This window comes from Schistocerca serialis, chromosome 1 (assembly GCF_023864345.2).
Source record: "Schistocerca serialis cubense isolate TAMUIC-IGC-003099 chromosome 1, iqSchSeri2.2, whole genome shotgun sequence".
Classification (NCBI taxonomy): Eukaryota; Metazoa; Arthropoda; class Insecta; order Orthoptera; family Acrididae; genus Schistocerca; species Schistocerca serialis.
Genome location: NC_064638.1, coordinates 1,144,019,610 through 1,144,039,002, shown reverse-complemented (window position 1 = coordinate 1,144,039,002; position 19,393 = coordinate 1,144,019,610). Strand labels below are relative to the sequence as shown.

Sequence of the window (19,393 nt, the reverse complement as noted above, 5' to 3'; positions counted from 1 at the left end):
GATAGGCAAATGGCAAATGGAGGTCATACATTTGTTGCAGCAGACAAGAAACTCAAATCCACTGAGACAGAAATTGAAGCTGCATATGAGATTGTTTGGTTGAGACTCGGTATCAAGGGTGGGCATAAAATGATAATTGGATCTCTGTCATCCACCACACTCATTACATGATGCAACTGAAAACTTTAGAGAAAACGTCAGTTCACTTGTATATAAGTTCTCCAGTCATGCTGTAATCATTGGAGGAGACTTTAATCATCCAACAATTAATTGGGAAAATTAGTTTTGTTATTTGTGGGCTTGTAAGATATTCTGTGAAACATTACTAATTGCCTTCTCTGTAAACTAACTAGAACAGATACTTAGGAAACCCACTCATGATGGAAATGTGTTGGCTCTAATGGCAACAGATACACATGACCTCTTTGAGGATGTCCACACCGAAACTGGTATCAGTGACCGTGATGTGGTTGTGGCAACAGTGATTGCCAATGTACAAAGTTCAACTAAAACAAGTAGAAAAATATATATGTTCAGTAAACTAGACAAAAAATCAGTAGTGTCATATTTCAATGAATAAATTCAAACATTCAGCTCAGGGCAGGAGCATGCAGAGGAACTGTGGCTCAAGTTTAAAAGAACAGGTCATCATTCACTGGATAAATGTGTACCCAGTAGAACAGTTCATAATGGGAGGGAACCTCCATGGTGTACTGTAAAGAAACAGGGACTACTGCATACTAGATTTAAAACAACGCGCAGGGCTATAGATAGAGAGATGCTCAATGAGAAACGTTTGGTTGTCAAGGGAGCAATGGGTTATGCCTTCAATGACTAACATAGCAGAATAGTGTCAAACGATATTTCACAAAATCTGAAGAAATTCTGGATATTTGTAAAGGCTTTTAGTGGCACCAAAGTTAGTGTCCAGTCCCTTGCGAATGACAAGAACTGAAATTGAGTGTAGCAAAGCAAAAGCTGAAATGCTTAAACTCATTTTCAAATGTTCCTTTACAAAAGGAAAGCAGGGAGAATTTCCCCAATTTAATCCTTGTATCACAGAAAAGATGAATGAATGAAGTATTAGTGTCAGTGGTATTGAGAAACTGCTGAAATTGTTAAAACTGAATAAACCTCCAGGGCCCATGGAATCCCTTTCAGATTCAATATTGCCCTTTCAGATTCAATATTGAATTTTTGGCTGAATTAGTCCCACTTCTGACTATAATCTGTCGTAGATCCCTCAAATAAATAACCTTTCCAGTTCTTGGAAAAAAGCACAGGTTACACCCACCAACAAGAAGCGTAGTAGAAGTGCTCCACAAAACTACTGTCCAACATCTTTGACAGCAGTTTGTTGTCGAATGTTACACAATATTCTGAGCTCAAACATAATGAGGTTTCTTTAACAAGAGTGACCACCTCAATGCTGGCCAGCAGGGATTCTGAAAACATCTATCGTGTGAAACCCAACTTGCTTTTCTCACATGACATATTGAAAACTGTGGATCAAGGCGGTCAGACAGATGCAGTTTTTCTTGATTTCCAAAAAGTGTTTGACTCAGTACCATACATATGCTAATTGTCAAAAGTACGATCATGTGGGATATCAAGTGAATTTCTGACTGGATTGACGACATTTTGATAGGGAGAACACAGGATGTTATCTTGGATAGAGACTCATCGTCAGTTGTGGAAGTGACTTCAGGTGTGCCCCAGAGAAGTGTGTTGGGACCCTTGTTGTTCATGTTATATATTAATGACCTTACAGACAATATTAATAATAACCTCAGACTTTTTGCAGTTATCTATAGTGAAATACTATCTGAAACAAGCTGCATAAATATACAGTCAGATCTTGATAAGATTTCAGAGTGGAGCAAAGAGTGGCAGCTTGCTTTAAATGTTCAGTAATGTAAAATTGTGCACGTCTCAGAACGAAAAAACACAATATTCTGTAACTATAATATCAATGAGCCACTGTTGGAATCAGCCAACTCATACAAATAATACTTTGTAGGAATGATCACATAGGCCCAGTTGCGGGTGAAGCAGATAGTAGGCTTTGTTTTAGTGGTAGAATACTGGGGAAATGCAGTCAATCTACAAAGGAGATTGCTTACAAATCACTCGTGCGACCAGCTCTAGACTATTTCTCAAGTGCGTGGAACCCGTACCAAATAGAACTAACAGGGAATATTGAACTTATACAGAGAAGGTCAGTGCGAATGGTCACACGGTTGTTTGATGTTGTGGAAGAGGATTCCAAAGATACTGAAGGAATTGATCTAGAAGACTGTTGAAGATAAACGTAGATTATCCTGAGAAAGTCTGTTAAAAAATTTCAAAAACCATCTTTAAATGATGACTAGGAATGTACTACAGTCCCCTATGTACCACTCACATAGGATTTGTGAGGATAAGATTAGAATAATTACTGCATGCACAGAGGTGTTTAGACAGTCATTCTTCCCATGCTCCATACGTGAATGGAACAAGGAGGAGGTGACGGTGAGTGAGGACCAAAAGTTTTTCAGTTAGGGTACAATAACCAGTTACAGTTGGCTGTCCACAATTGTTGGATTTGTGGATTTTGGGGAGCAAGTAGAAGGTGAGTGTGCAAGGTGTCATAGAGCAAGCAGGGGAATGGGTAAACAGGAGAGGTTATGGGAAGGGCCTAAGGCTTTAAACAGGAACTGGATCACTCTGGCAGAATTTATATGTAGAGGAGTCAGATAATTGGCAGAGGGCTTCTGCCACATAATCATTACGATTCATAATGACAATGGTGTAACCTTTGTCTAAAGGTTGGATGTCTGGTCAGGATTAGTTTTGAGGCTGTGCATGAATGTCCCATCTTCTCCTCATAGTTTGGTGTTCTTAGGAAGGGACCCTGGGAAGGATGGTGAGGCCAAGTTGGAGGTAAGCAGTACCTTGTAGGTGACCAGCGGGTAATTTGGTGGGAGGGAGAAGGATCACGGTTGGATGGTGGTATGAACTGGGAGAGGCAGGGTTTAGTGTTGGGATTAGGATGGCTTCGGTTGGAGGGATTGATGGCAAATAAGTGCTTCAACTGCATGAATCGGGTGAGAAGAATAGGTCTTTGACAAGTTCAACGTTGTTAAATTTGGGTGTAGGGCTAAAGGGGAGAACTTAGATAGGACTGAAATTTCTATAGTGCTGAGGGCTTTGGGGAAAAGATTAACAACAGTGTTCTGGGAATGATTCAGCTGTGGATTTGGTGGGGTGTTGGTAGGGAGCTTTGGGGGATGTGGGAAGTTGAAAAAGTCAGCTAGGCAGGATCAGGATGTTATGAGGGGCTGATGGAGAAGAACATTGTGGACAGGATGGGGAATGGATTTTGGAGCCACGAGGCAGCAGCAGTAGGCTGTCAGCAGGTTATATAACTTATGCAGGTGATGTCTGCAATGGTCTTCCATGTGCTGGAGAGGAGAGCAAGGGATTCAGTTTCAGAGATGTGATGTATGTGATAGATATTGCATGGTAGCAGAAGGCTGGTTCTGGGATTTCTGTGCTACGGAGATGTGTACCAGGTTTATGGGGGCCAGGGACTGATGGAGTCAGAAAATTTGAAGGTCATTGCGAAAGGAGGAGCGAGATCCAAAGAGAGGATTTTTTTATGGTTGAACCATTGGGAAGAATTCCATGGATTAGGCAGCATTTAAGGAATTTCAGCAGAAGAAAGGACATCTATAGACAACCTCAGAACTAATCCTGACTTAATCATTCTACCTGCAGACCAAGATTCCACCACTGTAGTGGTGACTCGCACTGACTATCTGGTGGAAGCCTACTGCCACTATTATGTGACTCCTCCACCTATACACTCTGCCAGAGCTATCACGTCCGAGAAGTCCAACATAACCTTCAGTCCCTACTTAAAGCCTGAGGCCCTGCCCAGAACCTCACCCCTGAATTCACTTACATCTTTACCCTTTGACACCCCACACACTGACCTTCTACATGCTTCACAAACACCCAGCAATGCTGGCCACCCCATTGTAGCTGCTTCTTGTGTCCCCACTGAAAGGGTTTCGGCCCTCAATGACCAACACCTCCAACCTATTTCCCCTTATGTAGTCTCCCACGTTAAAGACACCAACCACTTTCTTTGCTGACTCTCCACTATCCCCACCCCTTTTCCTCCTAAATCCCTGCTCATTACTGTTGACACCACTTTCCTATACACCAACAGCCCTAATACCCATTGTCTTGCTGCTATAGAACACTACCTTTCCTAATGTCCTTCAGACTCCAAAGGCATTACCTCATTCCTCATACACTTACTAACTTTATCCTATCTCACAGCAACTTCTCCTTTGAAGGAAAGGTATACAAACAAATTTGTGGCACAGCCATGGTCATCTGCATGGCACCCTCCTATGCCAACCTGTTTATGGGCCATATAGAGGAGACCTAACCTCCCAAAACACCAAACCCATACTCTGGCTTAGTTTCATTAATAACATCTTCATGATCTGGACAGAGATCCTATCCTCATTCCTTCACAATCTCAACACCTCTCCTAACTGCTTCACCTGGTCCTCCTCAACCCAGTAGGCTACCTTCCTGGATGTCGACATCCTCCTCTCTGATGCCTCCATCTACAGGCTCGGCTCACATTAAACCTGCCAACTACCAACACTACCTACATTTTGACAGCTGTCACCCCTTCCACACCAAAAACTCCCTCCCATACAGCCTGGTCACCCAGGGATGGTGTACCTGCCCAGATTGTTGAAGGTCTCACCAAGGCTTTCACAAACGGGCACTATCCCCCAGACCTAGTTTGGAAACAGATGTACTGTGCCATTTCCTCACACATCCCCAATTCTCCCACCACCTCCAAGAACCAGCTACAATAGAGTGCCCCCTTGTCACTCAATATCACCCCTAACTGGAATGAAGAAACCACATCCTTCGTCAGGGCTTTGACTACATATCATCATACCCTGAAATGGAACATCCTGCCCAAGATCCTTCCCACCCCTGATATAGTGGTGCTCTCACCTACACATCCTGCACAACATCCTAGTCCATCCCTATGCCACTTCCAAGCCAAACCATTGCCTCAGGGATCATATGCTTGTGGAAGACTCAAGTGCAAGACCTGCCCATTCCTCCCACTCAGCTTTTCTTATTCCAGTCCTGTCACAGGCTTATCCTACCCTATCAGAGGCTGGGCCACCTGTGAAAGTAGCTATTCCATCTCTGCTGCTATCATTGCACAGCTTTTTATAGTGGTATGACTAACAACCAGCTGTCCACCAGAATGAATGGTCACCGTCAAACTGTGGCCAAGAGCAAAGTAGGCTACTGTATCGCACAACATGCAGCTGAACATAAGATGCTTGATTCCAGTGACTGCTTAACTGCTCAAGCCATCTGATCCTCCTCTCCATCATCAGCTTTCCTGAGCTGCACAGATGGAAGTTATCCTTACATCACATTTTCCACTACCAAAATTATTCCTGCCTCAACCTTCAGTAATCTATTGTACCCATAACCTTCCATGCAAGTTTCCACCCCTTCTGCCCTAGCACCTCCTCCATATTTACATCCTCCCTCTCTTTCATTATATGCCTCCCTCTACCAATGCACCCGCCCATCTTTACCCTTCTCTGCTCCACTCGTTTTCCACTCCATCTAGTCCCTGCACACTCTGCCAGACAGTGCTCTTCTCTCACCCCGCCTGTGCCCTGCTGTCCCTTTTCCTCCCCTGCCCCCTCCAGGTTGTTGCTTTCGTTCATGTGGCAGTTGTATTGTGGTCCGAGCTGCTGGAGGTGGTGGTCATGTGTGCATGAGGTGTGCTTACACATGTGAATGAATGTGTGTATTTCCTTTTTCTGAACAAGGCTTTGGCCAAAAGCTGGGTGTGTAACAGTCTTTTCAGTGTGCTTGTCTGCAACTCAGTGTGTCATCTTTAAGGTGAGCAGCAATTTATTCTTTTCCTTGCAGTAACCAAGTACACTCCTGGAAATTGAAATAAAAACACCGTGAATTCATTGTCCCAGGAAGGGGAAACTTTATTGACACATTCCTGGGGTCAGATACATCACATGATCACACTGACAGAACCACAGGCACATAGACACAGGCAACAGAGCATGCACAATGTCGGCACTAGTACAGTGTATATCCACCTTTCGCAGCAATGCAGGCTGCTATTCTCCGTTGGAGACGATTGTAGAGATGCTGGATGTAGTCCTGTGGAACGGCTTGCCATGCCATTTCCACCTGGCGCCTCAGTTGGACCAGCGTTCGTGCTGGATGTGCAGACCGCGTGAGACGACGCTTCATCCAGTCCCAAACATGCTCAATGGGGGACAGATCCGGAGATCTTGCTGGCCAGGGTAGTTGACTTACTTCTAGAGCACGTTGGGTGGCACGGGATACATGCGGACGTGCATTGTCCTGTTGGAACAGCAAGTTCCCTTGCCGGTCTAGGAATGGTAGAACGATGGGTTCGATGACGGTTTGGATGTACCGTGCACTATTCAGTGTCCCCTCGACGATCACCAGTGGTGTATGGCCAGTGTAGGAGATCGCTCCCCACACCATGATGCCGGGTGTTGGCCCTGTGTGCCTCGGTCGTATGCAGTCCTGATTGTGGCGCTCACCTGCACGGCGCCAAACACGCATACGACCATCATTGGCACCAAGGCAGAAGCGACTCTCATCGCTGAAGACGACACGTCTCCATTCGTCCCTCCATTCATGCCTGTCGCGACACCACTGGAGGCGGGCTGCACGATGTTGGGGCGTGAGCGGAAGATGGCCTAACGGTGTGCGGGACCGTATCCCAGCTTCATGGAGACGGTTGCGAATGGTCCTCGCCGATACCCCAGGAGCAACAGTGTCCCTAATTTGCTGGGAAGTGCCGGTGCGGTCCCCTACGGCACTGCTTAGGATCCTACGGTCTTGGCGTGCATCCGTGCATCGCTGCGGTCCGGTCCCAGGTCGACGGGCACATGCACCTTCCGCCGACCACTGGCGACAACATTGATGTACTGTGGAGACCTCACACCCCACGTGTTGAGCAATTCGGCGGTACGTCCACCCGGCTTCCCGCATGCCCACTATACGCCCTCGCTCAAAGTCCGTCAACTGCACATACGGTTCACGTCCACGCTGTCGCGGCATGCTACCAGTGTTAAAGACTGCGATGGAGCTCCGTATGCCACGGCAAACTGGCTGACACTGACGGCGGCGGTGCACAAATGCTGCGCAGCTAGCGCCATTCGACGGCCAACACCGCGGTTCCTGGTGTGTCCTCTGTGCCGTGCGTGTGATCATTGCTTGTACAGCCCTCTCACAGTGTCCGGAGCAAGTATGGTGGGTCTGACACACCGGTGTCAATGTGTTCTTTTTTCCATTTCCAGGAGTGTATTACACTAAACCAATCCACATAACACAAATAGACTTTATATTCGTAAAGCTCCAAAAAATAACAGATATAGCCTCTCATGAATCGACACATCGTGAGACACAGAACAACTGGTGTGAATGGTACAACTGGATGAACATACAGGAAGTCAGTGAGTGCAGCTCTGTGCGTATAACGGTGGAGAAAAATTGTGTCATGAATTTTTAACCCTGGACATCTGATGCCAGTAGTAACCAAAATTACGAATGTTACGTAGGTTGACAACACACCATTTTTAAACTACGGAAACTTTGCGCCATGCACTCCGATGGATCGTGGATTCCCCTGTTGCTGTTCGTCAGTTGATGGGCAGCACTATGTTTGTCAGTTCACACAGACAAACATCCCTCACACCGTCACTGCCCCAGTGTGATACGCACACGTGTTGAATAGGTCTTGTCTGTTACCACCTCACGTCAGAGGCATTCACACGTTAGCTTCACTTCGCTTCGGAGCACACACGTCACCTGCGATTATGTCATACAGTAAGCATGGTGGCACAGTATTCGTTTGAAGAACAGAGAGATATTGTTTTTGTTTGTGGACTAGCCAACTGTAGTGTGCTTGAAGGTCAACAGTTGTATGAGGAACGGTACCCAGCAACACATCACCTACACTCGCAAACATTTACAGCAATTCACCGGCGACTTGGAAAAACAGGCTCGTTAGCAGGATAAGACCTCGAACATGACAGGATGCTGCATTTGAAGAGACTTTTCTCAAGTGCTTTGAGGAAGCACCTACGACAAGTACGCGAGCGGTGGGGCACGACATGGGGGTCACTCATTGGTTGGTCTGGGAGGTTTCGAGGGATGACGGTCAGCATCCATTTAGTTTCCACACTGTCCAAGACCTAAATCCTGTGGCAGACTATGAACACAGGCTAGGGTTTTGCCGGTGGTTTCTGCGATGTGCTGCATGAGATCCCGACTTCCCCGCCGTTGTGTTGTTTACCGACGAGTGCACCTTCCATTGGGAAGGCCTTTACAACACTCAAAACATTTATTACTGGGCAAGAAGAAATCATCACGTCACATATGTCCACGGACACCAGGACCGATTTCTGCTCAACATTTGGGCAGGCATTGTAGATGACTATCTGATTGGGCCGGTCTACCTCCTTGACTTACCAGGGCAAATTACCTTTGCTTTTTGCAAGAAACTCTGCACAGCTGGCTGGAAGATGTTCCCCTGGACATACGGCAATGCATGTGGTTGCAACACGATGGGGTGCCCGCTTATAACAATCGTGCCGTGCGCAAATATTTAAATGAATTCTTCGATGGCCGGGTAATTGGCAGAGGTGCTCTTAGCACATGGCCCCTGCAATCACCAGACATCATGCCACCAGACTTTTTTCTGTGGAGATTATTCAGGGTTCTAGTTCACCCACTTGGGCGCGAACCACCTAGAAACGAAGAGGAATTAATTTATCGCATTCAACATGTTGCCAATCACATCAGGGCAACGCCAGGAATCTTTGAAAGAGTTTGGCAAAACACCGTTTGATGTTACCAAGCTTGATCTCTGTTGGTCCATTACAGCCAGGGGACATCGGATGGTATGTACTTTTTAATTCAATAAACTTTACCAACAGCCATGCAGTTTAATATATGTTATTTTGCTTTAAAGCAACCAGTTTCGGCAATTCATTTTACCATTTTCAGGCTCCATACACTTTTTTCAAAGCAGCGAACTTATTTTATAGCACCATAAAACTGGGTATTGTGAATTCCAATCATTTTATGGTGCAATACAATAAGTTTGTTGGTTGGAAAAAAGCATATGGGGCCAGAAGATAGTAAAATGAATTGCAGAAATGGGTTGCTTTCAAAATAAAATAAAATATCTTAAAGTGTAAGGCTGTTGGTAAAGTTTATTGAACTGAAAATTACAAAGCTTGTGTGGCATCAGAGGGTCACCAGTTTGAGCACCTGCTTTAAGTAAACAATTCCCTAGTTACAAAAAAGGCCCTTTTCAGGGCCGACATAATTGGTAAAAGATTTCTGTATGTGAACTAACAGCTGTTGACAGGTTTTTTCCTGGTACGTCTTATCATGAAACTACATTGGATGTGTTGGGACCCTGGCAGATTTGCCCCCAGAGTGTAATGCTGGCATGCTACCACCAAGCATGCGGGCCGCCTTGAATACATGGCGATCTCCGGCAGGCAAAGCATTTGTGGTCATGCATTGTCAAGAGCATCTGGCAACAGGGCAATCCTGCAGCCAGTAGGAGCGCGTGGTGCCAGCTTTCCATAGTTTAAAAATTGTGCGTTGTTGACCTAAACAACATTAGTAATTTTAGTTCCTACTGGCATCAGCTATCCAGGGTTCACATTTCATAACACAATTTTTCTCCCCCCTGTATATGCACAAGTTGCAGGCAGATGGTGTGGCAGACACCTCGCCGTGCACATGCCTCCCACAGGCAGCCTCTAGTAGCTGACCCGAGCTAATACAGTTGCTGGCCAATTCAAATGTATGTATGCATGGATACCACACTAGGCATACTCACACTCGCGTGGACACACACACACACACACACACACACACACTAGTAGCAGGATATAGCACAAGTCACCGTCATGTGAAGTGAACATCCAGGCGACGAAGGAGACACCAGTGGCCTGATTAGAAACACATCCATCGGCTCCAGAGTGGCAGCAGCCGGTGCCACTGGAGGGAGCGCGATGATGTGCCAGGCAGACAATGGAGCATAGGACCAGAAAGCGGGAGGATGCGGGCATGCACAAGGACGATGGGCCCACACGTTACCTGATGACAGCGCTGGAGAGCGGGGTGCGATCACCATCAGCAGGCAGGTCTCAGTGTAGAGGAGATGGGACTCGATCCACAGGTGATGATCGCTAAGGCAATGATGGCGAGGGGTCCGGTGCAGGTGGCCTGACTGTACAGCAGGCTGTGACAGTGGACTGAGCCAGAGGCAGACCAGAGCCCATTGCTGAGAAGCTAGAACCCCAGAGCACTACACATGGAAGAGGCAACCAATGGAATGGGCCTGCCTACACAGCAGGTGACGACAGGCAGGGGGTGGACTGTGGGGACGGGGGCCACACCCATGAACTGGTAGCTACCGGTGGCAATTGGGGCCGCAAATGATCAAAGTGGTGAGCCACCAGTCCATCAGCAGTATGGATGGCACAAAGGTGACTTCCCCAGTGGCAAACAACAGTGGCTGTTATCCACTTGGCCAGTGACCTAACACTCATGCCCACAACAGTGATCCCAGCAAGAAGCGGCCGACCTAACTTGCCTGCTGCAGGTGCAGCACAGGCCACAGAAGTTGGAGGAGTATTCATACCTGCCGACTGTGAAGGAACTTGGCTGGGCTCTGCTCCATCATAGCCAAGAAGTGATAGGTGCTCAGAAAATGGAGAAGGGCATCGTCCAGTGAAGAATCCACAACAAACTTTTGCATTTGGGATTTGAACATATGCACTAGTCATTCTGCCTTGCCATTTTATTGAGGGTTGAATGGTAGAGCCATAATATGACAAATGCCGTGACGGGAACGAAACAGTTGAAAGGTGTGAGAAACGAATTGGGGGCCAGTATCGGAAAAACTAAGTACAAGGCAACCCCACAATTTAAAAAACTCTCAAAAGCATACAAATTGTGACCTCAGCCATTGTCGATGCACACCTGTGAATGTAAGTAAACGCAGAAAATGCATTCGCAACCAGGAGCCAATAGGAATTGAAGAAGGAGCCTCCAAAGTCTGCATGAATACATTCCCATGGCTGGCGGGAAGGGGACGAGAGGGACAGGGAGGCCCTGGGAGCTGCCTGTTATTGGGCACACTGCTCACAGGCCACGACAAAACAGACAATTTTACCATCAATCCCTGGCCACAAAACATGTCACCTAGCTAACAGTTTAGAGTGTGAAGCTCCCCAGTGTCCCTGGTGGAGAGTGTGTAGAACCTTGCGCCATAATGACTACTCTCAGAGAGAGGTCTTCCATGAACAACTGCAAAACACAATCAGGAACGGAGAGGTGATACCATAAGGAAAAATAATTGTGCAGGGGGTCCAAAGCCCAACCCAGTGGTTTATCTACCCAGCTCTGATGAATAGTGTGCAGGGGGTCCAAAGCCCAACCCGGTGGTTTATCTGCCCAGCTCTGATGAATAGACTGCGTTACCTGACTGAGAACTGGGTCGGCGCCAATGGCAGCTGTTGTGCGTGAGCTCGTAATTGGGAAACCCGCCACTGTATCTTGCATTTCAACATGAAGATGGAAGCAAAACAATTCTTCTTGATCAAAGTTGGAATCAGGACCCACAGGAAGGTGGGCAAGGCATCTGCATTGCCCTGTTTAGATGTAGGTCAAAAATGGATGTCATAATCATAGTGAGACAAGAAGAGTGCCCAGCATTCTAGGCAGTCACAGCTCCTTGTGCAGGCCTTGGCCTATACAGCGCTTCCTTGTGCAAGCTATCTGTTGTCCTAGTGGATACATCTTATGGCACTAATGCCACATTGCCCCTCGGTCCAATTTGGTAACTCACTGCTTGAGAAACTTCGAAAGATTGTGCTATTTACAAAACTACTCCCATTGGAGGGTTTTCACAGGGTAAAGCCTTCTGACACACTTCATTGTCCGGAGCTAAACAGATAATTGTGTTGTGCCCAATGTGGTTGACATACGAGTCATTATGGGCGTCAGTAACAGATTGACACTTAAGGCTAAGGCCATGAAGTTCAGCTGCCCAGCTCCTGGATGTCTGATTTGGTTTCTTGTGGCATCCGTAGAATTCAACTCGTGTTGCTACGACATGCGTTCATTTGCAGTGGTAAGTGGACAATAAACTGAATGTGTGATCAAAAGTAAGAGCTGCTGGTTCTTGTAAAGGGGCAAGCTGACACAACAATTAACACATTTTAGGTGGAATTCACAAGAGCAAGAAGGCTGTGCACAAATTCAAGACTGTCACATCGAAAGCCAAAGAACGCTGTCTTAGTCTTTTTCCATAAGCTTACCAATCCTCAGCCAAATCAACATATGGAGGAAAAGGGGGTGTATGGTCTGGTGAAATAGTACCCTGTCTGTTCATGGATGCTGACGAAAGTGGTCACTGCCAAAGTAAGCCGTTCAGGTAGGGCCAATAGCATATCCGACAAAACTGCATTTAAAGACTGCACATGCAGATACCATCCCACCCTCGTCGCCAGTTGTGTAGTAACCAAGTAATAAAAGAAACCAATCCACGTAACACAAATATGGCTTTATTCATAAACTTCTGAATTATAACAGAAATAGCCTCTCGTGAATCCACACATAGTGAGACTCACAACAAATAGTGTGAACGGTACAACTAGATGAACATAGAGGAGCTCAGTCAACACTGCTCCACATATGTATATGTACGAGTCGCTGGCAGGTGGTGCGGCATATACTGCGCCTCGCGCACACCTACCACAATTGGCCTCCAGAGGCCGACCAGCACTGATACAGTTGCTGGCTGCAGCCCGCTCTGATACAGTTGCTGGCTGATTCAAACGTACATGTGTGGCAACACCACACTTGGCATACTCATATGCACTAGTAGCAGGATTAAACATCCTTATATTGTTGATGTTCCAACCTGGAGTTTCTGATATTTGATAAATTTCCTTGAGATGGAAAAACTCCTGTCCACAATTCAGCACAGGTTTAAAAAGCATCCTTGTACGAAACTCAGTTGCCCTTTTCTGGTATGATATCTTGCAAACCATGGATGAAGGACATCAGGCAGAGTCCATATTCCTAGATTTTCAGATAGTGTTTGACATCGTGCCCCAAAACAGACTATTAACAAAGATCCTAGCATATGGAATAGGTTCCCAATATGTGAATTTCTAAAGGACTAGTTAAATAATAGAACCCAATAAATTGTCCTTGATGGTGAGTGTTCGTCAGAGATGAAGGTATTGTCAGGAGTGCCCCAGGGAAGCGTGATTGGGCCAGGCCACTCTTATTCTCTACATGCATAAGTTGTGTGACAGATAGGGTGAGCAGCAGTCTATGGATGTTTGCTGATGACTGTGGTGCACGGGATAATGTCATTGTTGACTGAATGTATGAGGATAGAAGATGACTTAGACACAATTTCTAGGTGGTGTGGTGATTGGCAGCTTGCTCTAAATGTAGAAAACTGTAAGTTAATGCACTTGAGTACGAAAAACAACCCTGTAATGTTTGAATACAGTGTTAGTAGTGTGCTGCTTGACAGTCATGTTGATTAAATGTCTGGGTGTAACATTCCTAAGCTGTATCAAATAGAACAAGCACGTAATGATAGTAGCTGGGAAGGCAAATGTTGACTTCGGTTTTTTGGGAAACTATAGGGAAGTGTGGTTCAACTGTAAAGGAGACCGCATAGAGGAGACTAGTGCATCCCTTCCTTGAGTAGTATTCGAACTAGAATGGGAGGGTTGTTTCAAACCACTGTTCGTACATTTAATTTGGGTTCTAGGTATCCATTTGAACTATGGTACAAACCACCCCCTTCCAAGTACTGTGGTGTGCGAAATAGGTGGGCAGTGGAGCAGAACCTGGATCAGTAGTGTAAGGGGCTCCTCATCAACAGGATTGTGGAGGTGGCCAGGGGCCAGTGCATCTCTCAGACATGCATTCCTAGGGGTGCAGCAAATAGGTGGGGCAGTTACATTCTGAACCAGTATGATGTACGAATGTCACATGATTCTCTCATTTCTATGGAGGGTAATTTGGGGACTGTGCAGTGCCTTGACAGGACCCTCGAACCTGTTGTCTTTTTTCACACTCGGTGTTCCGCTTGCAGATTTTGGTTTCAGAGATATGTAAAGATGTGCACTTTTGAACACACTACATGTAGTTTTATCTTATTGATTTCCTTCTGTTTCACAGTGATGGTACTACTTTTTCCCTTCTTCTTCATCATTTTCTTTTCTTTTTTTCTTTCTTTCTTTCTTTTTTTCAATGAAATCCACGGATATAGACCTCAATATTTGACCAAGATTGTGACCAGTAAAATATAAAATAATAAGAATAGTTTTGATTGTGTTTCTGATTATTTGGCATCTGGATATAATGACTGTTAACTGTCTGCATGAGGCGGAAGTGTTAACCATTTCTGGATGCCCTAGCAGATGTCCCACTAACCTGTTTCTTCTTCTCATTAGGACTTCCCTCCTGATACATTCTATCACTGATTCATTGTCTATTTTATCTGTCCATTGTATTAACATTTTTCAATTACACATCCTTTCAAGTTTCTTCTAATCGTCCTCATTTCCCTTCTATGCAGTGCTGTGCTCCAGAGGTATACTTTTAGGAACTACTTCATTTCCATAACAGTATCTTATATCAGTAGAACTGTTTTGTTGAAGAAGGCTTGCTTTGCGTTTACTAGTCAGTTTCTTATATCTCCTTCAGTTTGTCCATCATATATAACCTTACTGCTTAGCTAAGAGAAAACCAAGCCACCAAGCAAGTCATTACTCTCCTTTTTAATACTCTTTGTCACATTCATTTTAGCTTTGTTTCTCCTTAAACCATATTCTTGGATAGTATGGTGTACATTCCTTGAATAGTCTCCCCAGTCTTCTTTACATCCAGCCAGAAGGGTCATGTGGCCATGACTTGCATACTTTAGAATTGGTTCATCTAGCCAGTTACAGGGTAAGCTACAGTTTGAAATGGAATTAGGACTGTGGCATAGGAAGTAAAACAAAAAGTACCTAAATGATGTATCCATGCCTCTGCTTCATACTAATCGGTTTTCTCCTTTCAAAATTTCAACAATAGGTATGTTTATGTTTTACACATCCATGTGTGTGTAGAGTGCATGTACATTTTTCCACAGGTTCTGGATGTCAGAGAGATAGTTCCTTGCCTGGGCATTGTGAGTGTGGCCGACGGCTCTGTCTGCAGCTGCCCTTTTCTCACAATAAACAATGACAAAGAAGTGGAATTTGTGTCTGTGGATGAATCTGATTTGTCTGTAGATATAATTGTAACACTGAAGACAGAGGCTCTGAAAAATCTCAAGGTTGGTATTTTTTTTTATGCTAATGAAAGAGAGAGGAGTGTGGTTAGTAAGATGTGGTGTGCAATAGTAGTACTAATTAAGGGGTGCTCTATGTGGTGTATTATAGTTCATACTCAGTTAAAATGTATCGTGCTTGAATCACATTTGCTCTTTGTGAAAAGTCTCCCAGGTTTCATAGTCAATACCGGGACTCTCAAATAGAAAAATACAAACTTCTAGAGTAAACATGAGACTGCCGGCCGGTGTGGCCGAGCGGTTCTAGGGGACTGATGACCTCCGATGTTAAGTCCCATAGTAGTGCTCAGAGCCAGTAAACATGAGACTGGATTTGGATCGAGCCCCAAAGGCTGAATTTGGATTGAGTCCCAAATCTTTTGATCAGCGGTCTGGCATATAACCACTTAAATACCAACACATAATGTTGTTAAATAACTGGCCGATAGAGATAACTTTCCTGACTGACCAGTTTAAGCACATTTGAGCATTTGGTAGTCAAATTATCGTCCTCTTATGATTACTGACTTATCTAGAACTTTATACCATTTGTATAGTTATCGCTGTTTGGGTCTGTAGAGAGTTTTTGTGCCAGATGTTTAACATTATTGGCAACTGTAGAACTCCTTTTACTTACTGTTCATTGCAAATAATACTAATTTCACTTTCTTACCCTGTTACAATGAATTGCCTTTCAAATTTTTCAAATGAATTACAAGTTATCTCCAAGGATTTTTATGTAAGCAGTTATTATCTGCACTCATTACATCACCAACATTCTCCTTAACTTAATGTTTCGTGTAGCGGGGAAAAAAAGAAATTTATAATTCAACAATGTGTAAGTGTTTACAAAAGCCCCTTTAGTATTTATTTCTCACTTAAACTTGTATTTGTCCAAAACTAAATCCATGCTTATGTAGTTTCACTGGATTCTTAACTGAAGGTTGCAATTTAACTTGACTTCATCTGCAAAACTTTGCTAGTCAAAGTTGATCCTAGTTCATGCTAAACAGTTTGAAATTAAAATTTTATACAATGCAGATTTAAAAATTCAGCTTTATTTGTGTTCAGTACTTGTACTGAACCAAGATCAATTACTTTATACAAAGGCCATCCAGAAGGCAACAGATGTTTTGAAATAAAAAATAACAATATGGGAAAACCAAATTTTATTATATACACTTTAAAGATACATTCTTAAACTATTTTTCTATTTAATTGCCATTCAAATTGAGGCACGTGTCATACTTTGGCACAAGTTTTTCAATACCATCTCTGTAGAAAGATGCCTCTGCAATTGCAGCCTGGTTTATACCAGCATGCAGTTTGGCATCAGTATCAAACCATTGTGTAGTGAACCATGTCTTTTTTGCTAGGAAGGGATGGTAGTCACTTGGCGCCAAATCTGGGTGCCACCCATCCAGAATGACACAGGAGCTCTTAGTTGCTACTGGAAGTGTGTGGACATGCGTTGCCATGAAAAAACAAATATTTTGTGCTAATTTTTCCCAGACGCTTGTTTTGTATTGCCTGCCTTAACTTTGTCAGTGTTTGACGATATGTCTCTGAGTTAATTTGTTATGCCATGTTCACAGAAGTCAATGAGAATCATTCCCTTAGAGTCGCTAAACACAGTAGCATGATCTTTCATGCTGACAGTGTTTACAAACACTTCCTTGGTTTTGTGGGAGAATTTCTCTGTACTCACTCCATTGACTGCATCTTTGTTTCACAATTGACATGCTTCACCCATGTCTCATCCTCAGTTATGATATGCTTGATAAATTTCTTTTCTTGTAATCTTAGAGGAAGGTCAGTGCTGCAGCTGCTCTCTGTTTTTTGTGGTCTTCTCTTTGGATGTAGGGAACCCACCGAGCACAAAATTTGTGGTAACCAAGCTTCTCCACCACAATCTAATGCTCCAGGCTCTGAAAAATTTGGGGAAAATTTTGCGAAAGGTCCTGTAATGAAATTTTGGTTAGGCATGGTGGGGAGAGACTGGAATTGTGGCAAATATACAACATTGAAAGATTATTTGATTAAACAGAGAATTGGAAAAGTTTGTTGTTGTTTTTGTGTTCCAGTGACATCAAGAATGTGGATCACTGTGGCCTCAGCCACTCAAAGATAACTTTGAGACAAATACATATGTTTACTGCTAGAACCATTTCCAAACATTACAGACATATAAAGCTTAGTTCATTGCTTATACATGTCTTGGCTCGGTGTAACTCAGAGTAATCTGTTTCCTGCTGCTGCTGAAGTCATCGTCCCAACCCATTTCCTCTACTAACTGGATCTAGTTATGTGAATTCCATGAAATAATCCAGGTACCAAGTCGTTTTATAGTGGTTTATTAATGACAAGCAGTACTACTTCTTCTTGGTGGGAGCCCAATCCACGTAACAGGCTACTTAGTCACAAAACCGTAGTACAACAATTAGATTATTACGTTGATGTGCGACACAGTGGTCACGTCTGTGAACTGTCTCCAACTGCCTTTTCTAAGCCTTCTGCTCCCCTGTTTATATGTTCTTAACAAAGGAGTTAACACAACTATAGTGCAAATTTATAAAATTAACAATTAAAAGTTCAAAGTTATCATGAATAACTATACACAAAACTTTTCGCATTTTATGCCCAAACTAACATTTACAATATAAAATATTTTTACATAAGATATACATTACATTGTACAAAATAGTGAAAAACAACAATGCCAACCTAGTTTTGTTAATTATGGCTTAATTAGTGAATGCAAAATAATGCTAGCATATATTGGATGAACATGACATACAAGTGAACAAATGAAATAATAAATTTTATGAAATTTAATGTACTACATGAAATCACTTATAGATACCATTGGAATTACAAAACTTTGAATGAATTACCTCTTCGGAGAGTATTTCATTAGGGCATTGAAAAAGAAATGAAAACAATAACCCCAGAAGAGGTGTGGGTATCTGCAAGAGCCAAAGCTCTTCTTTAGAAAGAAAAAGATATGCTCTCAAATGGAGAGTAATCATAAGTGCTACAAAAAGAATAAACCTTACAACTAATATAATTCTTTAAAGACAGTGAATACAGTGATATATTTTTAATTCTTGTCTACAGCCTTCATAGAATTGGTTTCCAGGTGTTCTTTCACGTCACCCATTTTATGGTTCTTGCATTTCATTGTCTCTTTGTTCCAAAAAAAGAGTCCTTCAATCACGTTCCAGGCATCGCTTTACAAGTCACCTGAAAGTTCCAATCTGCATCAGCTCACAAAATATTGATACATAAATTCAAGTACATAAGAAGTAACGTAGCCAGAAAGGTGGGACTGAGGATCGCCTATAACAAGACAAAGACATTAAATACCACTGCAGACTGGTAAACACCGGAAGGCACTGTGCAAATGGTGGACAAATTTAAATATCTGGGAGAATTTATAACAGGAAGGAACAGGAGCAAGGAGGGAATAACAGAGAGGATAAAGAAGATGAGGTCAGCCTTCTGCATGACGAGAGACATATATAGTAAAAAGAATATATCCACAGAGGCAAAGTTACGCCACTACAAGGCAACGGTGAGGAATGCAGTATTATATGCTGCTGAGACGATGACACTGGGAAGAAATGGGGCAGAACAACTAGAGAAAGAAGAGAGAAAAATACTGAGAAAAATACTAGGTCCCAAAAGAGGTGGATGCGAAGACCTAGGGAAGAATTGTACCGGAACATGAGAACAATATCCGGGGAAATCAGACTCAAAAGTGCAAGGTTTGCTGGATATGTAGTTAGGATGAGTATGGACAGAATGACGAAGAGAGTGTGGGAAACAACAGGGAGGACAAGGGGAAAGACAGGAACCAAGTGGGTTGTTGAACTTCGGAAGGACTGGTTGGAATTGGGGATCAAGGTCGAAGGA

At 43.8% G+C, this 19,393-nt stretch overlaps 1 protein-coding gene across 2 annotated transcripts in view; it reads left to right on the top strand.

Annotated features, from left to right (window-relative positions):
* The window catches only part of LOC126417601 (uncharacterized), a 220,308-nt gene that overhangs the window by 89,826 nt on the left and 111,089 nt on the right, over positions 1-19,393 (top strand). For both annotated transcript variants that reach the window (XM_050085132.1, XM_050085131.1), the window contains one exon: positions 15,299-15,484. In XM_050085132.1, the coding sequence (XP_049941089.1) occupies positions 15,299-15,484 (186 nt within the window). The remainder of the gene's footprint in view (positions 1-15,298; positions 15,485-19,393) is intronic.